The following is a 20,230-nucleotide window of genomic DNA, read 5'->3' as shown; positions in this document are numbered from 1 at the left end:
TTTAAGAAACAAGGATACTCGGTAATTTGAGGAATCCCCCACTACCCACCTTCTCCTAGTTTCTCTTATAATACTACTCATGCTTCTGTGTATAGTTATGCCGAGATTTCAGGATAATATATTTTCAATATTTTATTGCAATCTATGTGAACCAAAGAGATACTGGTCTTGACAACAAAAAACAGCATCAATTTTATCAGTACACAACTGTGAAACTTCAGCCATTAAAAAGCATGTCTCGTTTAGAAACTACGACTATTTTTTCGAAATTTGAAATGACTCAACATTATGACTCAACATTACAACAATGAGAAAGAAAAAAAGGAAAGGACACAACAACGAAATATTGCAAACGCAATGTATAAATTACTGTCCATTTTTCATTCTTGTTATCACCCGTACAGACGAAAAATTACTCGTAAAACAAAAAAAAAACAGCAAAAAATGAAAAAGAAGATAAGAAAGATTGGAACTTTTCAAATCAGCTGTTCGAAAAAGAAAAACTTCGACATGATCTTAACGCTTACAAATAAAAGAGTGATCGTCGTTTCTTTTCTCCAACTTTTTCTGTTAGGTAGTGTTGAAGAACATGGATAGTGGAATGACGATCTCAAGAAAGCACTGTTTATCTCAAAACGATGTAGATTATTTGCAATACACTCATAACAAAAAATACCCTTTTTCATAAAAACATGCACTAAACAATATGTCGTCCTTAAATCAGCGTTCTATATGAAGACATTAGTATTATTTTAAGGCCCAACAAAATTTGTGGAAGCTGAAGTGAAAAAAAATGAAGCAAAAGAAACAGTTCGAGTGTTGTTCTGATCACGACTGTTGTTTTTCGTGCTTCTCTCCATAATATTGTTTTTTTTAATTCTTGAAAGTTTTAAAGGAGCAATCACAGAAAGAATTTCAGATTGAGTAATCACAGATACCTTCCCAAATAGTTTATGAGACTCCGTTATAAATTCTTTAAACAGCATAATCACTTAAAACGTTCTCGACTGGCAGATAAGCAAAAACTGTAGTATAGAATGACAAAAGTTTAAGTAAATAATCTCTTTCTGCAAAAGAACTTTAAGGCCGAAAATTTTCGAAAACATCGTTAATTGCATGAGAACCACAAAAATTTTTATTCACAGCAGCCAACAAGGACCTAAAAATGGCTTAATGATGTTTTTTGATGATATATTAAACCTAATTTTTGGCCTAAAGACGTAAATTTCAAAAGAATCGGACAAATTTGAACCAAATTTTTGCAAACTAACAGAAAAATCAGCCCAGAAAAATTTGAAAGTAATGGCGCATCACCTTAAAGTTAGTAGAAAGGTTAGGGGTATAATTAGGGCAACTACAGTGAAAAATGAACACTACTGGATTCGAACAGCATCTCTTACTTGCAAGCCTAGTCAGCTAACCATTACAGCAACTTGTCGTTACCTCTCGCACTTCATCATCTTCTTTTTTACTCAATTCCATGCTCTTACTTGTTCCTCAAGGCTTCATTTCTCTAACCAAGTATACGTTGAACAAGTAGAGCTTCTTCTCTAACTTTGTCAGGCTTATTTTATGCACCATTTACATTAGCCTGTTCTCGCAAACCTCTAACAAGAAGGAAAGCAATGATGTTTCTAACTTTTGAAAAAACAGTGATTCATCCGTTCTTTCACGCATAGCTCAACAAACCAATCGAATCTCATCATTGTAGTCTTGAGAGTATATTGACGTTTTTTATCATTCTCAGATTTACTTAGCATCTGTTTCCTGATAATGTATAGGAAGATGTTTGATTACACTAATTGTTCCGACCCCACTTGTGGGGGGAGGAACTATATACTCAAACGGGTTTTTTTGTTCAGTCAATTTTGGTCGATCGATATATTCATCGCAGAGAAATGTGAGTGGTATCATTAAAAAGTTGTTCCAGCGTAGAATTCAAAATAAAAAGATTTTTTGATTTCCGTTTTTTTTCGAGGAGTTATCGAGGATTGAAATTTTGTGTGAACACGGGGTATTTGTTCACTTTTGGTGTCATTTTTTTCAAATTAAGATATTTTCTATAAAAATTGTATTTCAAACTCAAATTTTTTGCCAAAAAATGAACCAAGTTTGTGTTACTAACAGAATAAAGGCGATAAGAAAGACTAGTTCTGGTCTCATGGGGAGCTTCAATATCAAAATTTCAAAATCTATTTGAGAGCTCTCTTTTTATAACTTTTCTGCTTTTTTGCTTTTTAAGTCACCTAGAGACAAGTCACTTTTCATATCGAAGTTCCGTTAATGACAAACCTCCTTTACCGTCAAATGAAGCCCAGTGAACAAAAAAATCGTTTTCAAGGAATTGCTCATGTTTTTTTAAATTCGACTCTGAGTTTTCGTATTTTCAAATGGAATTTTGAATTTCCTTTTGAAGTTTTACTAAATTTTTGGTGTCCTATGGCAGGGACTTATTGACTAACAGTGCAATATGTTCCGTAATGAGATTTAAGTGAGCATATCTTCATTTCTCTAACCAAGTATACGTTGAACAAGTAGAGCTTCTTCTCTAACTTTGTCAGGCTTATTTTATGCACCATTTACATTAGCCTGTTCTCGCAAACCTCTAACAAGAAGGAAAGCAATGATGTTTCGAACTTTTGAAAAAACAGTGATCCATCCGTTCTTTCACGCATAGCTCAACAAACCAATCGAATCTCATCATTGTAGTCTTGAGAGTAGATTGACGTTTTTTATCATTCTCAGATTTACTTAGCATCTGTTTCCTGATAATGTATAGGAAGATGTTTGATTACACTAATTCTTCCGACCCCACTTGTGGGGGGAGGAACTATATACTCAAACGGGTTTTTTTGTTCAGTCAATTTTGGTCGATCGATATATTCGTCGCAGAGAAATGTGAGTGGTATCATTAAAAAGTTGTTCCAGCGTAGAATTCAAAATAAAAAGATTTTTTGATTTCCGTTTTTTTTCGAGGAGTTATCGAGGATTGAAATTTTGTGTGAACACGGGGTATTTGTTCACTTTTGGTGTCATTTTTTTCAAACTAAGATATTTTCTATAAAAATTGTATTTCAAACTCAAATTTTTTGCCAAAAAATGAACCAAGTTTGTGTTACTAACAGAATAAAGGCGATAAGAAAGACTAGTTCTGGTCTCATGGGGAGCTTCAATATCAAAATTTCAAAATCTATTTGAGAGCTCTCTTTTTATAACTTTTCTGCTTTTTTGCTTTTTAAGTCACCTAGAGACAAGTCACTTTTCATATCGAAGTTCCGTTAATGACAAACCTCCTTTACCGTCAAATGAAGCCCAGTGAACAAAAAAATCGTTTTCAAGGAATTGCTCATGTTTTTTTAAATTCGACTCTGAGTTTTCGTATTTTCAAATGGAATTTTGAATTTCCTTTTGAAGTTTTACTAAATTTTTGGTGTCCTATGGCAGGGACTTATTGACTAACAGTGCAATATGTTCCGTAATGAGATTTAAGTGAGCATATCTTCATTTCTCTAACCAAGTATACGTTGAACAAGTAGAGCTTCTTCTCTAACTTTGTCAGGCTTATTTTATGCACCATTTACATTAGCCTGTTCTCGCAAACCTCTAACAAGAAGGAAAGCAATGATGTTTCGAACTTTTGAAAAAACAGTGATCCATCCGTTCTTTCACGCATAGCTCAACAAACCAATCGAATCTCATCATTGTAGTCTTGAGAGTAGATTGACGTTTTTTATCATTCTCAGATTTACTTAGCATCTGTTTCCTGATAATGTATAGGAAGATGTTTGATTACACTAATTCTTCCGACCCCACTTGTGGGGGGAGGAACTATATACTCAAACGGGTTTTTTTGTTCAGTCAATTTTGGTCGATCGATATATTCGTCGCAGAGAAATGTGAGTGGTATCATTAAAAAGTTGTTCCAGCGTAGAATTCAAAATAAAAAGATTTTTTGATTTCCGTTTTTTTTCGAGGAGTTATCGAGGATTGAAATTTTGTGTGAACACGGGGTATTTGTTCACTTTTGGTGTCATTTTTTTTCAAATTAAGATATTTTCTATAAAAATTGTATTTCAAACTCAAATTTTTTACCAAAAAATGAACCAAGTTTGTGTTACTAACAGAATAAAGGCGATAAGAAAGACTAGTTCTGGTCTCATGGGGAGCTTCAATATCAAAATTTCAAAATCTATTTGAGAGCTCTCTTTTTATAACTTTTCTGCTTTTTTGCTTTTTAAGTCACCTAGAGACAAGTCATTTTTCATATCGAAGTTCCGTTAATGACAAACTTCCTTTACCGTCAAATGAAGCCCAGTGAACAAAAAAATCGTTTTCAAGGAATTGCTCATGTTTTTTTAAATTCGACTCTGAGTTTTCGTATTTTCAAATGGAATTTTGAATTTCCTTTTGAGGTTTTACTAAATTTTTGGTGTCCTATGGCAGGGACTCATTGACTAACAGTGCAATATGTTCCGTAATGAGATTTAAGTGAGCATATCTAGTGCATTAATGGACAGCTAATGACTGTTAACTCTTTAAAAATAATTTTTTGAAATTTTTTTAGAACATTAACCAATAACAAACTTGTTATCGTGAACTGTAAGTCAATCTCTGTGATGACAGCACCCCCCTTAGTCCTATCTAATCAATTGTGATCTAGCTGGCGGTTTTATTTTCTAACTTTTAGTAAAACGATTTCAATGACACAAGATTTCAAATTTTTAAAATTTTTTTTGGATTTTTTCGTATTATTGGTTACTTTTGAAATCTTAGCACATTATCCTAAAATTGGCAGCTCCTATTGGCTTCATGACAACGATCAGTGGATCACAGATAATTTTTTCAGAGAAAAGCTTATGGTTTCAAAAGGCTTTGACCATTTCTTCTTGCACTTTTCTACTGAATTTTTGGTTTTTGCCTGATTTTGTTGTTGTTTTCATAATCGTAAGACTTGTAGTGATGACTTATTGATCACCTATGCGTGAAAAAAGTCCCCATTCTCCTGTTGAAGCAATTTTAAGCGTCATTTTCGACTTCCGTTGAAATTTATTGAATTAAGTGGCTGTTAAGTATTTAGAAATAATTTTTCGAATTTTTTTTGAATATTAACCAATCTTAAAATTTTTGTGACCTGTTAGTCAGTCTCAGTATTGACAGAACCCCTTTGCTTTCAACTGAATCTAAAATTAATTTTGTGGGCGGTTTTATATTTTACTATTGATTATATGACTTCAATAACACAAGAATTCAAAAAAAAATTAGGACATTTTCGTATCATTGGTTACTTTTGAACTCTTATCACGTTATCGAAATATTATACCCATTATCAGAAAATTATTCTAATCCAATTGGCTTGGAAAAGACATTCAGTGGATCACAGATAAAATTTTCACAGAAAAGTTAATGGTTTAAATGGCTTCGAAATTTTCTTCTCGTACTTTTCTACTGAATTTTGGTTTTCGCCTGTTTTTGTTGTTGTTTTCATAGTCTTAAGACTTATTGTGGTATCCTATTGATTATCTGTGCATGATAAACATCTTTTTTTCTGCCATCGTGTTATTTCTCAGCGTAGTTATTGACCTACGTTAAAAGTTTTTGAGTTTAATTGCTGTTAAGACCTTAAAAAATGTTTTTCGAAAATTTTTTTGAAGGTTAACCGATCCTGTTTTTTTATCGTTCCCTGTTAGTCAGTCTTAGTACTTACAGGATCCCTTTTTATTTCTAGCTAAATTTAATCTGGTTAGGGTTTTCATCTTCTAACTATTAGTTTTAAAGCTTCAATTCCTCGAGTTTTCATGTATTTTTTAAAAAAATTTTCGGGTACTTTTTCTTATTTTTGGATCCGTTTGAAAGCTTATCACATTATCCTATTACTGATAGTTCCCACTGGTTAAAAAACGACGTTCAACGGATAATAGATAAAGTTTTCAGAGATGAGCTGATGATTTAAATGTCTTCGACACTTTCCTCTGGCACTCTTTTACGGAATTTTTGGTTTTTGCCTGTTTTTGTTATTGTTTTTATAGTCTAAAGACTTATTTTGGTCTCTTATTGATTATCTATGCATAAAAAAACATCTTTTTCCTGCCATCGTGTTGTTTCTGAGCGTAGTTATTGACCTCCGTTAATAGCTTTTGTGGTTAATGGCTGTTAAGACTTTAAAAATAGTTTTTCGAAATTTTTTTGAACATTAACCAATCCTAAACTCTTTTTTCGTGAACTGTCAGTCAGTCTTATTCTTTTCGGGATTTTTTTAGTTCCAATGCAGCCAAAAATAATCTGGTTAGCGGTTTTATCTCTTTTAGTTTTAAAACTTCAACGCCACTAGTTTTCAAATTTTTTTCAAGTTTTGGGGTACTTTTTCTTCTTTTCGGATCCTTTTGAAATCTTATCGCATTATCCTAATAATGATATTTCCCATTGGTTTAGGGAAACGGTTCAACGGATCACATAAAAGGTTTTCAGAGAAGAATTTATGATTTAAATTGCTTCGACACTTTCTTCTGGCACTTTTCAACTGAATTTTTGGTTGTTGCCTGTCTTTGTTGTTGTTTTCATCTTCAGTAACTTGTTGTCAGGTCCTGTTGACCAAATATGAGTAGCCAACAATTTTGTTGTCCCATGGAGGCATAAATTAGCGTATTTAGTGGCTTCCGTTGAAAGCTAATGAAATTAATGGCGTTGATACTACGAGTTTTCTCAAAAATTTCGTGGTTCTAATGTATTTGTTCATATTTAATTTTTTGAAACTCTATTGATATAAAAAGAAGAATTCCGTTGCTGTTATAAAATTAATTGAACATAGCAAAGTTTTTAGTGAAAATTTCATTTTTTAATGCCTTCGTCACTTTTCTTGAACAAATTTTTCTTGAAATTGCTGTTTTTGCCTGTTTTTGTTCTTAAGGTAGCCGTAATATGCTGACAAGTCTCTTAGGCTTGTAATTGAGGATTGAAATAGTGATGTTACCCGAGTCACTTAGTCAGTTCATAGCCTTTAGTCTCAAGGTTTATGATATCAATTTTCAAATATTTTTCACACTTTTCAGTTTTTGTTGTTCTTTTCGTCAAATTGTAACTTATTTTCATCAATGAGAGGTCACATTCAATTTCTTTTATTCCGAAAAATAACATAGCTACAGATATTATTTGTCATCGATGCTTTGTTTGTTGGACAATATGCTTTTTATAAAATTTTTTTTGAGTGGTCATTTTTTGCGCTTCTTTTTCTCTTCTTTCAGAACAATCGCGTAGTAACAGATCCCATTGGTTTACAAATGTGGCCCAAATAAACTTATTTAATCTCTCAGTATAATTGCTGCAGCTGAATTAGTAGAAATAAGAATTGAATTTAAAGTACATAAAATTCAGATAGTAAGGCATGGCATTATGTAATTCAATTAGTAGATAGGTTGTGTAACGATTGTTTTAAACTCAAACATCTATTTTTGTTATTTCTTCGTTTGGCTGACAATTAAGTCAAAAATGTAGATGAGCTCGGGTCGGAACATCATGTGCGAACGCACATTAACGAGCCGCCTTGTTTTTAATTAAGGACAGAACAGATTTGTTCATCTGATCACACTCGCTCAACTTTCGTGGTACCACGTAAAGTCGAATTTTAGTCGCAGAGAATTGGTACTGCTGAAGTACAACTCAATAAATTGCTGAAACTCCCGTGTTTGAATCCTACCTTATTATTGTGACTGAATCCGCTGATCAAGATCACTTTTTTGGGAATATATGGTTCCGATTTCTAACACGGTAACCCGATGCTCTGCAAAACTTGGTTTTGAACAAATTTCTTCAGATGAAAAGGCAAGAACGGTACACAGCTAATTTTACCTGGCATCTCTCATTTTTTAGTAAAGAGAAGCAATTGTTTGTAAGTGTTTGTAAGCCATATTTTCCTACTTTGCATTTTATACAACCCTTTTGTCACCATCACCATTCGGAAAAAGACGGTTTGCAATATTTTAGAGACTAAATCATGAATGCAAGATTTATGAATTTGAACAACTTTGGGCCTGACACTCGGACAATTGCAAGAGGTGTTTGTGTGAAGGTAGACCGAAGTGATCACACCAGATGGTTATTGCATGATCACGTTGTTCACTTTGACTTCCTTTTTCCAAAAATACACTTCTTTTTCTCAACATGAAAAATCCGTTAAAAGATTATTTTTCACATGTTAGTCCTTACCACCTTCAATAACAACATCCCCACCAACAACACCCTCTTTGTCACCTCCCCTGGAAACCTCTCCATCTACCGACTCCTCCCTCCCTGCCGCCCTCAGCCGTTTTATTTATCATTTTTTTAACGTATCATTTGTGCTCTGATGTTTCTGTATCACTTGTGTCAGCTTTTGTAGTTCTTCTAGAGAAATACTATGCAACAAACCTTTTATTTTCTATTTCTTCCTTATTTGTTTTTTCTGCTGTCTCTTTTTTCACATTGTTGGATTGAGCATTTTGTACGACAGTTTCCATAACTTTGTAACAAAATTGATCTGTCTAAAAGTAACATCAATTTTATTATTTTAATAATTGAATTCAAAATGGTCTAAAGGTACAAAAATTCACAGTTATTTATAGTTGCTATCAGTGTGAAAATTCACAGAACCGTCTAGATATAGATAAACTGATATTGGTTACTTTACACCTTTAGTATGAACAAGTTTTTCCCCTTGCCATATATGGCAAGTATTAGCGCAGTTTTTGCATTAAAACATCGTTCTCCTAACCTGAGAACGTGTCATTGATATCTACAGGGAGGATCATTGAGTTGGTTCATGACCGTCACTGATGGTGGGAAGGTCGAGTTAATTGCTCAGATTTATGGTTTATGTACATTGATAAACATGTGGTATGAAGAAATTTGAAGCAACTATTCGTTTCAAATTAATAGCAATTAATTAAGTTTACTTCACCAACATCAGGTAAGAAAGTTTTGTTAGTATCGAAGTTTTAACTTAAACTCTAAGTTCTGATATTCGCGACATATCTCACATTGCAAGTTTCACGGAACCGTGATCTATTTTGCCATTAATTAAGGCAAAGAAGCATTTTTGATAACCTAATTCAGATGTTTTCCGTGTGTCCCCCAGCTTAATAGCTGCATATTGTTTGAATCCCCCACCCCCCGCCGCACGTATCATGATTTTACGTAATGGCACGTGCTTTGTAAATGGGGGGGGGGGTGAAAAACGTGCCGGGGGCAAAAACGGAAAAAGGCAAGGAATTATAGTTCACTTAAAAGTATCAAGCCACTTTTACAATATAGTAAGATGGATAAAAGGAAATCAGCTTTCGAAAAGTAAGTGATTTTTGTCAAAAATTCCGTACCGGTAGACGATGGTAACGTTCTTGCCCCTGCTTTATTACGCCCTCGCGCACACATGCTTCTTTTTACATGCTAGCGTGCTATGAAGCAACACTTAATCTGTAACCGGGGTTGTTAGGGGGGGGGCACATTAGGGTTCAGTTATAAAGCAGCTCAGATCCTGTGAACTAATAAACTTCTGAATAAAAATTGATGACGTTGATTTCAGAAACTGAACAATAAATGCAAGATTTATGGTTTGAACAACTTTGGGCCTGACACTCGGTCACTTGGGAGAGGTGTTTGTGTGAAGATAGACAGAAGTGATCACACCAGATGGTTCTACTTCAGAAGCAGACCAAATGGAGAGACAACCACCTGTCAATCACTTAAACAGGCACAACCTTGGTGTAAGCACTTCTATCCAACTGAAAACTACATGTTCTTTTGATAGTAATGGTTAGATTTTACCGACAGTAAAAATATTGACTGTACATGATGCGCCAATAAACTAAATTACAAAAAAGAACCAAAAACTGAAAATTTTGCAACTAACTTTTCAAGCAGTTTTAATTTCTCAGAAATCTGACAAAAACCTGTTGCAGCCGCATAAAATTTTTCAATGAGGCTGAGAAGCTATTTCGTGCACAAAAGTATTTGTTATAGTGATGTGAATAAAGGTGTAAATTGAAAATGAAATAATTATCGTAATGAAATTTCATCTTTAATTATCGTAATTAAACTTTATCTGAAGGCATTGAGCGCACTTCGAACTCAAAGATCATGCATTTCGAGCCCATGAAAGTCTGATCAGTGGCCACTTTGTTCTGGGACGGTCTAAACATCGGTAACTTTGATCTGGAACCTCAAATTGCGAAACTTTCAGAACAGAAGTAGGGATATTGGTGGATCGAATTTCCACCATTTTAGAGTACTGAGCTGAGGTGGTCTGATTGAAAGTCATAAAACACACTAAGTTACAGTTATGATACGCGTAAAAATCTGTCCACATAAGGAGGGGGCAAAAATTTGGCCAGAGCCGCGCAGAAGATGATCAGTCGTAACTTTTGTCTGGCATGGCAAGGTTTGACCACAGACAGTCTAACTTACGACGTCCGCACAAACAATTTTTCGTGGTCAAAATTCCAATGATCATTCATGAGCTACAACTTCAGATTAGATTTTTGAAAAAATAACAAAATGCCAGATCAAAAATAAAAAGGCTGATATTTATGTTTATAAAGGAGCCTTATAGGCGATACCGCTCTATAAAGCGGAATTTCATAATTATAAACTCACGTTAAGACAAAATGATTCCCTGGTTGGAGTCACACTAATGTCCACTAATGGTCCACTATAATTTCACTGAGCAACATTGGTGGATAACTAATGTTTCATTACCATTTTATAGTCGACACTAGTGGACCAGTAGTGTAATTGATAAATGTTTTCAGTAGGTTCCGGGGAATATGAAATCAAAATCCGAGGTATCCCACAGACCATGTATTGCAAGATGGATATTTCGCCTGCCAAAACATACTTGAGCATGACAGCAATCGCCAAGTGGGGAGGGGCATACACAGTAGAGCCTAAATCAGAACAAACAATGCAGTGGACTAAAGCAGAAGTGACATACGACCAGTGCATGAGTTTCATCCGGTCATGGGGCAACAATGAATTCATGACTGGGTCCGGACCTAGTTCTGGTCACGATGACTACATATTTTCGCGAGGTGAGTTTCCTGTTTTTGAATTATGCTATTAGCCAGAGAAAAAATGAACATACAATATGACTCATTTAAATCAATTCTTAATGTTCAATCATTGCCCAGTTTTAGGTCCGCAACCTAAGCCAGTTCTGATCAGAGTTACTTGGGTCGCGCATATGGGGGGGGGGGGGTAAAGTACGACCCAGTGACAGAGTCTGGTTGCAAGTATACGGTCTGGAAAGTTTGACCAGTTCCCCATCCAGACTATGCATGGTGGGATCAGGACCGCATTCAGAGGGGGGTCTGATCAGAGCATTTCAGAGTCCTCGTAGTCTGGAGGTTTAGTTTTCTACCCAGAGCCAGTTCGGTCTGATTAGACCCCCTTGAAGAGTTTGGATAGGCTGCTCAGAACTATCAGGTCCAACCCCAACTGTAGAACAGAAACCAGCAAGTCCTCCGAAAACAATAATTAATGATAACCTGAAGAGACTGCTTTCTGAAAGACATTGCGAAAATTTAGTTGACGATAAGCAAGCACTATATTAAATACCAAATAATATTTTGTGATGCTTAGTTGAACATCTTTGTTTGTAAGGTATTAATCTTTTGACAAGGATCTCAAAAACATATAAAGAGAGTATTTTTTGAATTTTCTAAACAAAAACAGCTATACTAATTGTCAATGCTGCTTCAGTGAATAAACATTTATAGTCTATATGCCCAGTGAGCAACCCAAGTGGTTTTTTTACCCCTTGTGAAGCCAAGTAAATCTGGTATTCCATACGCAAATCAATTGGTTCTGATCACAGATGTTATCTAATACCTCCACGTGCGAAATCCAGGTCGGTATGATCAAAGATGAATCTAATTAAATCATCATGCAAAATAAGCAAGGGGAACAAAGCAATTTTTCCCCAATGAAATTTGTTTACAATTCATCATCAGAAAAGTGATGAAATAGGTACAAATAGTGATAGCAAACTGTTTATTTGTTTTCAAAAACTTCAGAATACTTTTGAACTTTGCCCCTTTTGTTCTTCTTTTTGTCATCTTATATCTTAGTTTCATCAATGTGAGGTCCCATCTATTTTCTGTAAGGCAAATAATAAGCACTCCATTGGTGTTGCGATATAACCAATGTTTTATGACTGTGACACTGCAGTACCAAAAAAATAGTGTGGTCAGTGTTTGCATTTCTTTTTGTTGTCTTTTAACATGTTCACTTTAATACCAGGCCGCATTGATTTTCAGAAGAAACCGAAGGCAACAACTACATTGTTTGTGTATTTTATTAACTACTGCAATTTTCTGTACAGTGTGTTTTCGTAAACTTTTTGTAAATATTTCAATATTTCTCTATCTGTTGTTATTTTTTGGTTCTATCCTATGCCTTAACCTGATTCGAGAAAGTTTCTATTAGTTTTCTGAGGAGTTGTATGTAAGTCTATCTAGAATTTTTTAGTTAAAATTGCTGGTTTTTATTACTCGAAATTTTTTGGTACAAAAAATTTAATGGTTTTTTTGAAGTTCGATCCTTTTTTCTTCTTTTAAACAACTTGTTACCTATTCCCATTAGGAAGACGTCCAATCGACTTTTCAGCTAAGGAAAAACACACTTGTGTTGTTTAGGTTTTATCTGATGGTATTTTGACTGTTGATATGCTATAGAGAAAACATTTGATTCCTACAAATGATTGTAAAAAATTTGTATTGTAACTGAATTTGTATTTGTATTTGTAGCAAATTAGCTTCTTTAACCACTCACTACCACGTTTACCAAAAATTGGGAAATCTTCCTATTGAGAGAAAAATTATGCAGTAATCTCTACAATTTTTGAGCTTTCACATTTGAAAGCAAACAGTATGAAAACTAAAAACAAACACCAGCCTGTGGCAAGTTCAATGAATTCTTTTGATTGTTCCAGTTTAGTAGGGCTAGCAGAAACGTAGGCTGATTCAGAACCTTGATAACAGTTTTTTTGCGCATGACGAATACTTAAAAACTGTTTGGTTATAATAGTGATAGCACGGAATGGAAACCGTTGTGTTGGCATACAACACCATCAATGCTGCTGGAAAATAAAATCGGAAACACAAAAAGTTCTACTATAACTTTAATCAGCGCCAATTTCAAGTGGAATTGAAACAACTCGACAATCGTATATTGAATTTTCTACCAATGATTGCGTAGAAAGTGGGCATTACCACATTTTGGAAAATGTTTCCTATGAAGCTCATTTTGAAGCACATCACAAAATGACAACAGTTCTTGCATAAAGTTTTTATTCGAAAACTTGGTTTTTACAACAAGTAGCCTCCAAGTGGAATTGAAACAACTCGACAATCGTATATTAAATTTTCTACCAATGATTCGGCCAAAATCTTCTGAATGAAGCAATTGCTGAAAAAAAATAGTTATTCAATTGAAAGTCATATAAATAAACTAAATCTTTTTTATTACTAATATATTACATTGCCTAATTATACTCGTCAAGCAATTTAAACAATGAGAACTATCTGACATGAAAAGACAACCGTTTTTCGATTCTGAGCTGCTTCCAAGTCGCAAAAACTGGTAAATTCAATAAAAAAGTGCAAACGATAGGGCCCTCCAAAATATCTGTCTGAGGGGGTTAAAATCGATGCCACTATGACGTGATCTAAAGCTATATTAATACACTGAAAACCGATGCATAGAAACTTCATATTTACCAGCATTCTAGCACACATTCTTCGTTTACATAAGAGTTGATCTCGAGGATTTCCCTAATTTAGAGTAATGAATTTAAAATCAATCCGGGTTGTGTTCCCACTAGTCCCCACCAGTGATAAATTAATATTCCATTAAAACTACTAATTTTATTAGTGTTTCAATAATATTCAAAATTTTGATAAAATTTTACGCCGGAAATTTTCAATGACCACAAAAATATGTAACGTGTCATGATTTTATAGATTTACCATACGAAACCATATGGTTTCCGTGCAACACAGTGAAATGGCCTTCTGATAACAAAACAGACCGCATTTGGCCTTGGGAACTTTGTTATAGCACAAAAAGCAGAATAACAGGCCTTACAGGAGCTAAACAGGGATGGGGGCTTGTTTTCAGGAATATTGCATGAATTGAGTATGTTGAGGAAGAATACAGCCACATTTTATTCAAATTGTTGTTAGTGAGTAATTTGGCTGACCTAAGAACGCCAAGAAATCAACCCTGAGCAATGAACATAGTTTAAATAACATTCATGATCCTTTGAAAACATTTATGGTGCAATTGGTGTTTATTTGTACACGCGAGTACGCAACACTGATGTTAAAAGTACTCTTGAATCTTAAGATGCGTCACCAGAGTCCCACTAATGTTCCAGAAGAGTCCGACTAATGTTCCACTAGTGTACCACTTGTAACGGCTGCTCTCCTTGTGTTTCACAAAGAAAGTTTTACACCGCCCAGTTCGTTCTGAGTGGTTACAAAATCTGTCCGGATTCTTCGTTTATGCAGTTCGCTTTTGAAACTTTATATCCGCTCTGCTGTACTTACCGTTGCATTAACTAATTTAACTAACTTAGTTTTGGATTTTTTCTCAATTGAACTGGGTCCACAGACGACACAATACGGGATCTCTATATGTTTACCAGTTCAATCGTTTTGATGAAACAAATCTAAGGCAAAAATATATGCCTGAGAAGTGTTATGAAAAATTTGTTTCTAACTTAATCCTTGATGTGTGTGTTGCGATTTTCGCAGAGTACTCACGAGTTGAAGATTGGAAATCAGGACACAGAAAATTGAATTCACTGTTTGAGACGTTTTCGATACAAGACACAATATTAGATAGAATATTGCCCAAGACAAATTTTTGTTATCAAGACACAGTATCAATTTAACAAATATAGTGCTCAAATATTTGGTTTTTTGCAAGACGCAGTAACAAATATACTGCTCAAGATTATATTATTTCAACAATTTTATTGCTGAGTTTAAGTGCTAGCTCGAGTTGCTAGGCTGACAAGAAAAATTGGGATTGTGAATTCTTATTTTTGTTCAGTTTGTTAACAATTTTTCTGCTGACGTGGCATACGCGGCTGTTTCTTATTTGCTATACACAATTTTCTCGCTAGGGGGACGGATAATCCGGATGATAGTTTTCGTCCTACGCAATTTTGTCATTCCTTAAGCTCAGCTCCAACATCGCCGGCCCTGTTTTCCTTCGTGAAAACATCATCGCCGGTTGGTAGTACTGGAGCGAGCTTCACTACTGGCTTCGTGTAGTATCCATCTTTCGTTCGGATTGTCGCTGATCGAATCACTCTGTCGGAACCTTCAAAGGTTTCAGTTATTCGACCCAGATTGTAATATCCACGTTTGTCACTGTCTTCCATTAACCACGCAAGATCACCCTGCTGAAGACTTCTGTCCGTTGTGGTCTGCCATTTCTTTCGACTATTCAACGTTGGCAAGTACTCTTTGCGGAATCTGTCCCAGATGAGGTGTGCGTAAGATTTCGTTTGTCGGAAGAGCTTTCTATGATCAACAAATCGCTCTTCACCTGATAGATACGGTAAACAAAGGTTCTTTTTGACAAGTAGGAAATGGTTTGGAGTAATAGCTTCTAAATTGGTGGCACCCGAACTGACCTGTGTCAGCGGTCTAGCATTCAGCGTCTGTTCAGCGAGACACATCGTGGTTGACAGAACATCTTCCGTGACTGATCGATTGCCCAGAACTGCATACATTGCCTTCTTGCAACTCCTAACCAGTCTTTCCCACACTCCTCCAAAGTGTGGTGCTGCAGGTGGGTTGAACTTCCATCTGATATCTTGCTGAATCAGATGTTCTTCAATTTGCCTCTTGTTCCATGCTGCTATATACTCAGTCAGTTCTTTTTCAGCTCCAACGAAGTTTGTCCCGTTATCGCTAATCATTTTGAGCCGTTTGCCTCTTCGTGCAATGAATCCCATAATTGCGTTCAAACAACAATCAGTGTCTAGTTTTGGTACAATCTCTATATGTACCGCACGTACAGTAAGGCCTGTGAACAGACAGCACCAACGCTTTTCGTTTCTTCGACCAATCTTTACTGTGAATGGTCCGAAATAGTCCACGCCCACATTCGCGAACACTGTTGATGCGACCAATCGCTCCTCAGGTAGATCTGCCATTACTGGTGCCTTTGTTTGGGCTCTTCCCTTTCGACATCTAATGCATTTGTTTCTGATCGATCTCAAAGCATTTCGTATGCCCAGGATCCAGAATTTCTGCTGAATTATGTTTCTGACATGTTCAGTACCTTCGTGATGACTATTCTTATGATCATTTTGCAAGAATAATTCAACTACATGGTGCTTCCATTGTAACAGTATTGGATGTTTGGTTTCGAAGTTCAATTGACTTTTACCTATTCTGCCTTGAGCACGAATAGGTCCTTGCTGGTCTATGAATGGTGAAAACTGGAGGAATTTGCTGTTTTTTAGAATTTCCTTTTCAGCCTTGAGAGATTTCATCTCTTCGGCAAACTGTTCTTGCTGCAGTAGTCTGAAGATGCCTGCTTGTGCACCCTCTCTTTCTTCAACACTTAGTGGTTTTGTTGCCGGGTTGTGTTTTCTAAATACGCGCTGTACGTATGCCATTTTATTTACAAGTCGATTGAAATTGCTGAATCGTTCCCACTGAATCATCAGCTTCTTCTCTTCAACTTTTGCTGAGAAGACCATTTGATCGTTTTGTTCGTCTGAAGCAAATGTTAAACTCACCTGTTCAGGCCATTTGTTTTCTCGTTGCTTCAACCAGGCCGGCCCAGTGAGCCATTCACTTCTCTTAAGTCCGTCAACATTGATCGCTTGTGTCCCGATTTCAGCTGGATTGTTAATACCACTCACATGATTCCCCTGTGAAACATTAGTTGTATCCAAAATCTCAGCCACTCTGATTGCAACAAACACCTGTTGCTAACGGTGGGAGCTATGAATCCATTGCAGAACAGTAGTGGAGTCTGTCCAAAAGTTACAACTGTGAATCTTCGTTTCGTGTTCCTTCACTATCTGTTCTTTAAGTCTCACCGCCATCACTGCTGCTTGTAGTTCCAAGCGTGGTATTGAAAAGTGTCGCGTCGGTGCAACTCTGCACGTTCCGATTACAAATGCTAAGTCTGCTGAATATTCATTGGGCTTTGAACGTAGTTATTCCACTGCCCACATTGTGTCTTCAGATGCGTCGGCAAACACATGATTTTCCCATTTGTCCTTGGCTGTGCTGAAGTATCTTCTACCAATGCTGGTTTCTGCTACTTCTGGAAGCTGCGCCTTCCACTTCAGAAACTCTTCTTCTTCGTTAAGTTCTTCTGAGTTGTCCCAAAGTTGTCCATTTTTGGTCCAGATGCTCTTCAGGAGTCGTTTCATATGAACACCGAATAATACAAACAGTCCAAGAGGATCAAACACTGAAGAAACTAGAGATAAGAACTTCCTTTGGGTAATTGGGTTCTCAACTTCTTTGCTTGTACCTCTAGAAACCTGTAGACTATCATCGATAATCGTCCACTGAAGCCCAAGCACGGATGAAATTTCCTTGACGGGTTCTACTTCAACCTGCTTTGTGTTGCTGATTGATCTTAAGTCCTCTGGTTGATTGCGATGATTATAACGTCACTGTTGGTGATCCACTTCTTCAGTTCAAATCCATGTTTTGAGAGAAGAGGTTGCAGTTGATTGCTTCTTCAGGTGTTTCGACTGACTTGATGAAATCGTCCATGTAGAAGTTGTTTTGGATTCTTTTTGCTGCACTTGGGAATTCGTCCTCCTTATCGACGGCTACTCGCTTCAGAGCGTAGTTGGCACATGTTGGTGAACTTTTTGCTCCGAAAACATGACGTTGATACTCGTAAATTTGCACAGGTTCACTTTTGGTCGCCACAGGAATCTCAAGCAGCTTTTATCCCGTTCAGGAACTTGCACTTGCAGAAAAATTGATTCAATATCTGCGGATAGGGCTATTTGTCCTTCTCCAAATCCGATTATTGTTTCAATCAATCCGTGTAGTAGATCGGCGAACTTTACCCGTATTGTTGGGGTTTAGTACTGGATGGTGTGGCAAATACTATTCCTTTCCGAAAGTGCTTTTGTCTTCCAATTTACCAAGGATCTTCACAAGTCCCTTTTCAACATCTGTATCAACTGACTGTTGATACAATTCTTCTAATTTGGGTCTCGTTGGAATCTTCAAGTGGAGCTGACCAAGGGCTGAGCTGTAATTGTTTGTAGGATTGGGTTCTGGTTCATTCCAGAGCATGCCCACTTCGTACCGCTCGCCTGTAAACTTTGTTGTGCTCTCTAGAAACTTCTGAGCTTGTTGCTCTTTCTTTGATTGACTTACAACATTTTTTTAAGAAGCATAAGTTTCTATGTCCCACCATGATTGGATATTTTCTGCCACTTTCACATCTTGTGTTGGCAAAATGACAAACATTTTGACTTTTCTTGCCGGTCATGGGACCACTGACTACCCATCCTAATTTTGTTAAGACGGCGAAAGGCTCACTTCGTGTTCCAATCTTATAGTCCAATGGACGTTGAATTTCCTAGGCATCTTGTCCAAGTATGATGCCTACTTCCATCAGGTTGAATGTTCTGTTAGTGAGAACATTCAGGTATCTGAAGTTGTTCATCAGTTCCTTGTAATCATATGTCGTGTTTCCCAACGAGATTGATGGGTGTGCAAACACTTCAATCGAATAGACCTTTGAACGTAAACGCTTTATTGGGATAGGAATCTTTTCTGTCCTCAAATCTTGCGTCCCGTGTTATGCCAGCTATGTTCAAGGTAACGTCCGTGCCTTTGGCTTGTAGTTGGTCCTTGACACTTTGATCGATGAATGATACTGTTGACCCACTATCGAGGAAATCGTAGGTAGTCAACCTGTTACCACCGCTCTGAACCGATACCGGAACTATTTGAAGAAAACTAGTAACTTGTTTACTCTTGTTGATTGTTGCTGCGCTTACATTTACTGCGTGACTACCCTCGTCCAGTTGGTTTTCTGACTGTAGCAGTCTGTTGTGCTTTTTGGTACATCAATTTATACCGCACGGGTGAACTTTACAATCTTTGATTGCATGCCCTTTCTCTAGACAACCATAACATAAGCGTTCTTTTCTCACTGCCGCATAGCGATCGGTGACATTCATACTCTTAAATATTGGACAGTTCCATATTTTATGAGTGCAATCCGCTAGTGGACAGTTGTTGTTTTGCATTTGCTTCGTTTCGTTCGCATTCGAACTCACACTAATATTTGACGATTTTGAGAATCATTTTTCCTTGTTAGCGTTCGATCGATCATCTTCCTTTCGTTCGCTCTTGGTTGATGGCATTCCTTCGTGGACAAAAGCCATTCGAGCTAACCACTTTTCAAGGAGAGGAAGATCGGGTCTATCTTCTTGACACTCGTCAACGAAGAAGAACCACTATTCATTCAAGTTTGGGAGCAGTTTTTCAATTACCACTTGCAGTGTTGAACTTGAAAGCAGGTCGCCCTCATAATTGTATTGCTTTAGTACATTAACTAGGTTGCTGATTGTTTTTGAGTAATTAATTGTAGTCGTTGAGTCGTGCATTCGAATTGGTTGTTGTTTGTGCAATATGTTAAGCTGAGCATCGACAATTAGATAAGGTCGCCCAAACTTCCGTCCCAGGAGTTCCCACGCTTGAGCGTAGAACTCTCCGGAATAGCCCTTTCCTGATATAGCTGACTTTGCTTTACCTGTCAAAAAACTTTTCAAGTGGCTCATTTTCTCTGATTCGGGTATATCGCGACGGTGAACCGTTGCTTTGAAAATATTTGACCACTCTGGCCACTCTAGGGGTTTCCGTCGAAAGAACTCAACTTCAACTTAGGTAGCTGACTACTAATGCTTGGTTTATTGCGCTTAAACTTGTCTTGTTCCCAGGCTGCGCTGACACGCTCTCCACTTGGTGACAGTGACTTAAGTACACCTTCGCGATTGAAGCTTACCCTGGGATAATTGTTGTCGATCTTGGTTTTCGCACGCTCGAAACTATAATCGTGCAAGTTGGAGAATTTATCCGATTTATCGAGCCAACCGGAAACATCTTTGTTCTTCGGGGTTTTACAATTGAATGGTGATCTACTTCGAATACTAGGGGCTGCGCTTTCATCAGAATCTGATAATCTTGCGTCA

The 20,230-nt window shown here is 36.6% G+C and overlaps 2 protein-coding genes across 2 annotated transcripts in view; one reads left to right on the top strand and one right to left on the bottom strand.

Annotated features, from left to right (window-relative positions):
* Positions 1 to 20,230, bottom strand: part of LOC142336073 (uncharacterized) — a 482,576-nt gene that overhangs the window by 318,431 nt on the left and 143,915 nt on the right. The gene's annotated exons all lie outside the window — the stretch shown is intronic.
* Positions 1 to 20,230, top strand: part of LOC142336572 (uncharacterized) — a 45,205-nt gene that overhangs the window by 18,609 nt on the left and 6,366 nt on the right. Inside the window, exons 3-4 of the mRNA XM_075385482.1 lie at positions 9,551 to 9,731; positions 10,776 to 11,054. Coding sequence (XP_075241597.1) covers positions 9,551 to 9,731; positions 10,776 to 11,054 — 460 coding nt within the window. The remainder of the gene's footprint in view (positions 1 to 9,550; positions 9,732 to 10,775; positions 11,055 to 20,230) is intronic.

Source organism: Convolutriloba macropyga, chromosome 3 (assembly GCF_964194025.1).
Source record: "Convolutriloba macropyga chromosome 3, txConMacr16.3, whole genome shotgun sequence".
NCBI classification, from domain to species: domain Eukaryota; kingdom Metazoa; phylum Xenacoelomorpha; order Acoela; family Convolutidae; genus Convolutriloba; species Convolutriloba macropyga.
Note: the sequence above shows the minus strand (reverse complement) of the source record. Positions and strands in the feature narration are given on the sequence as shown.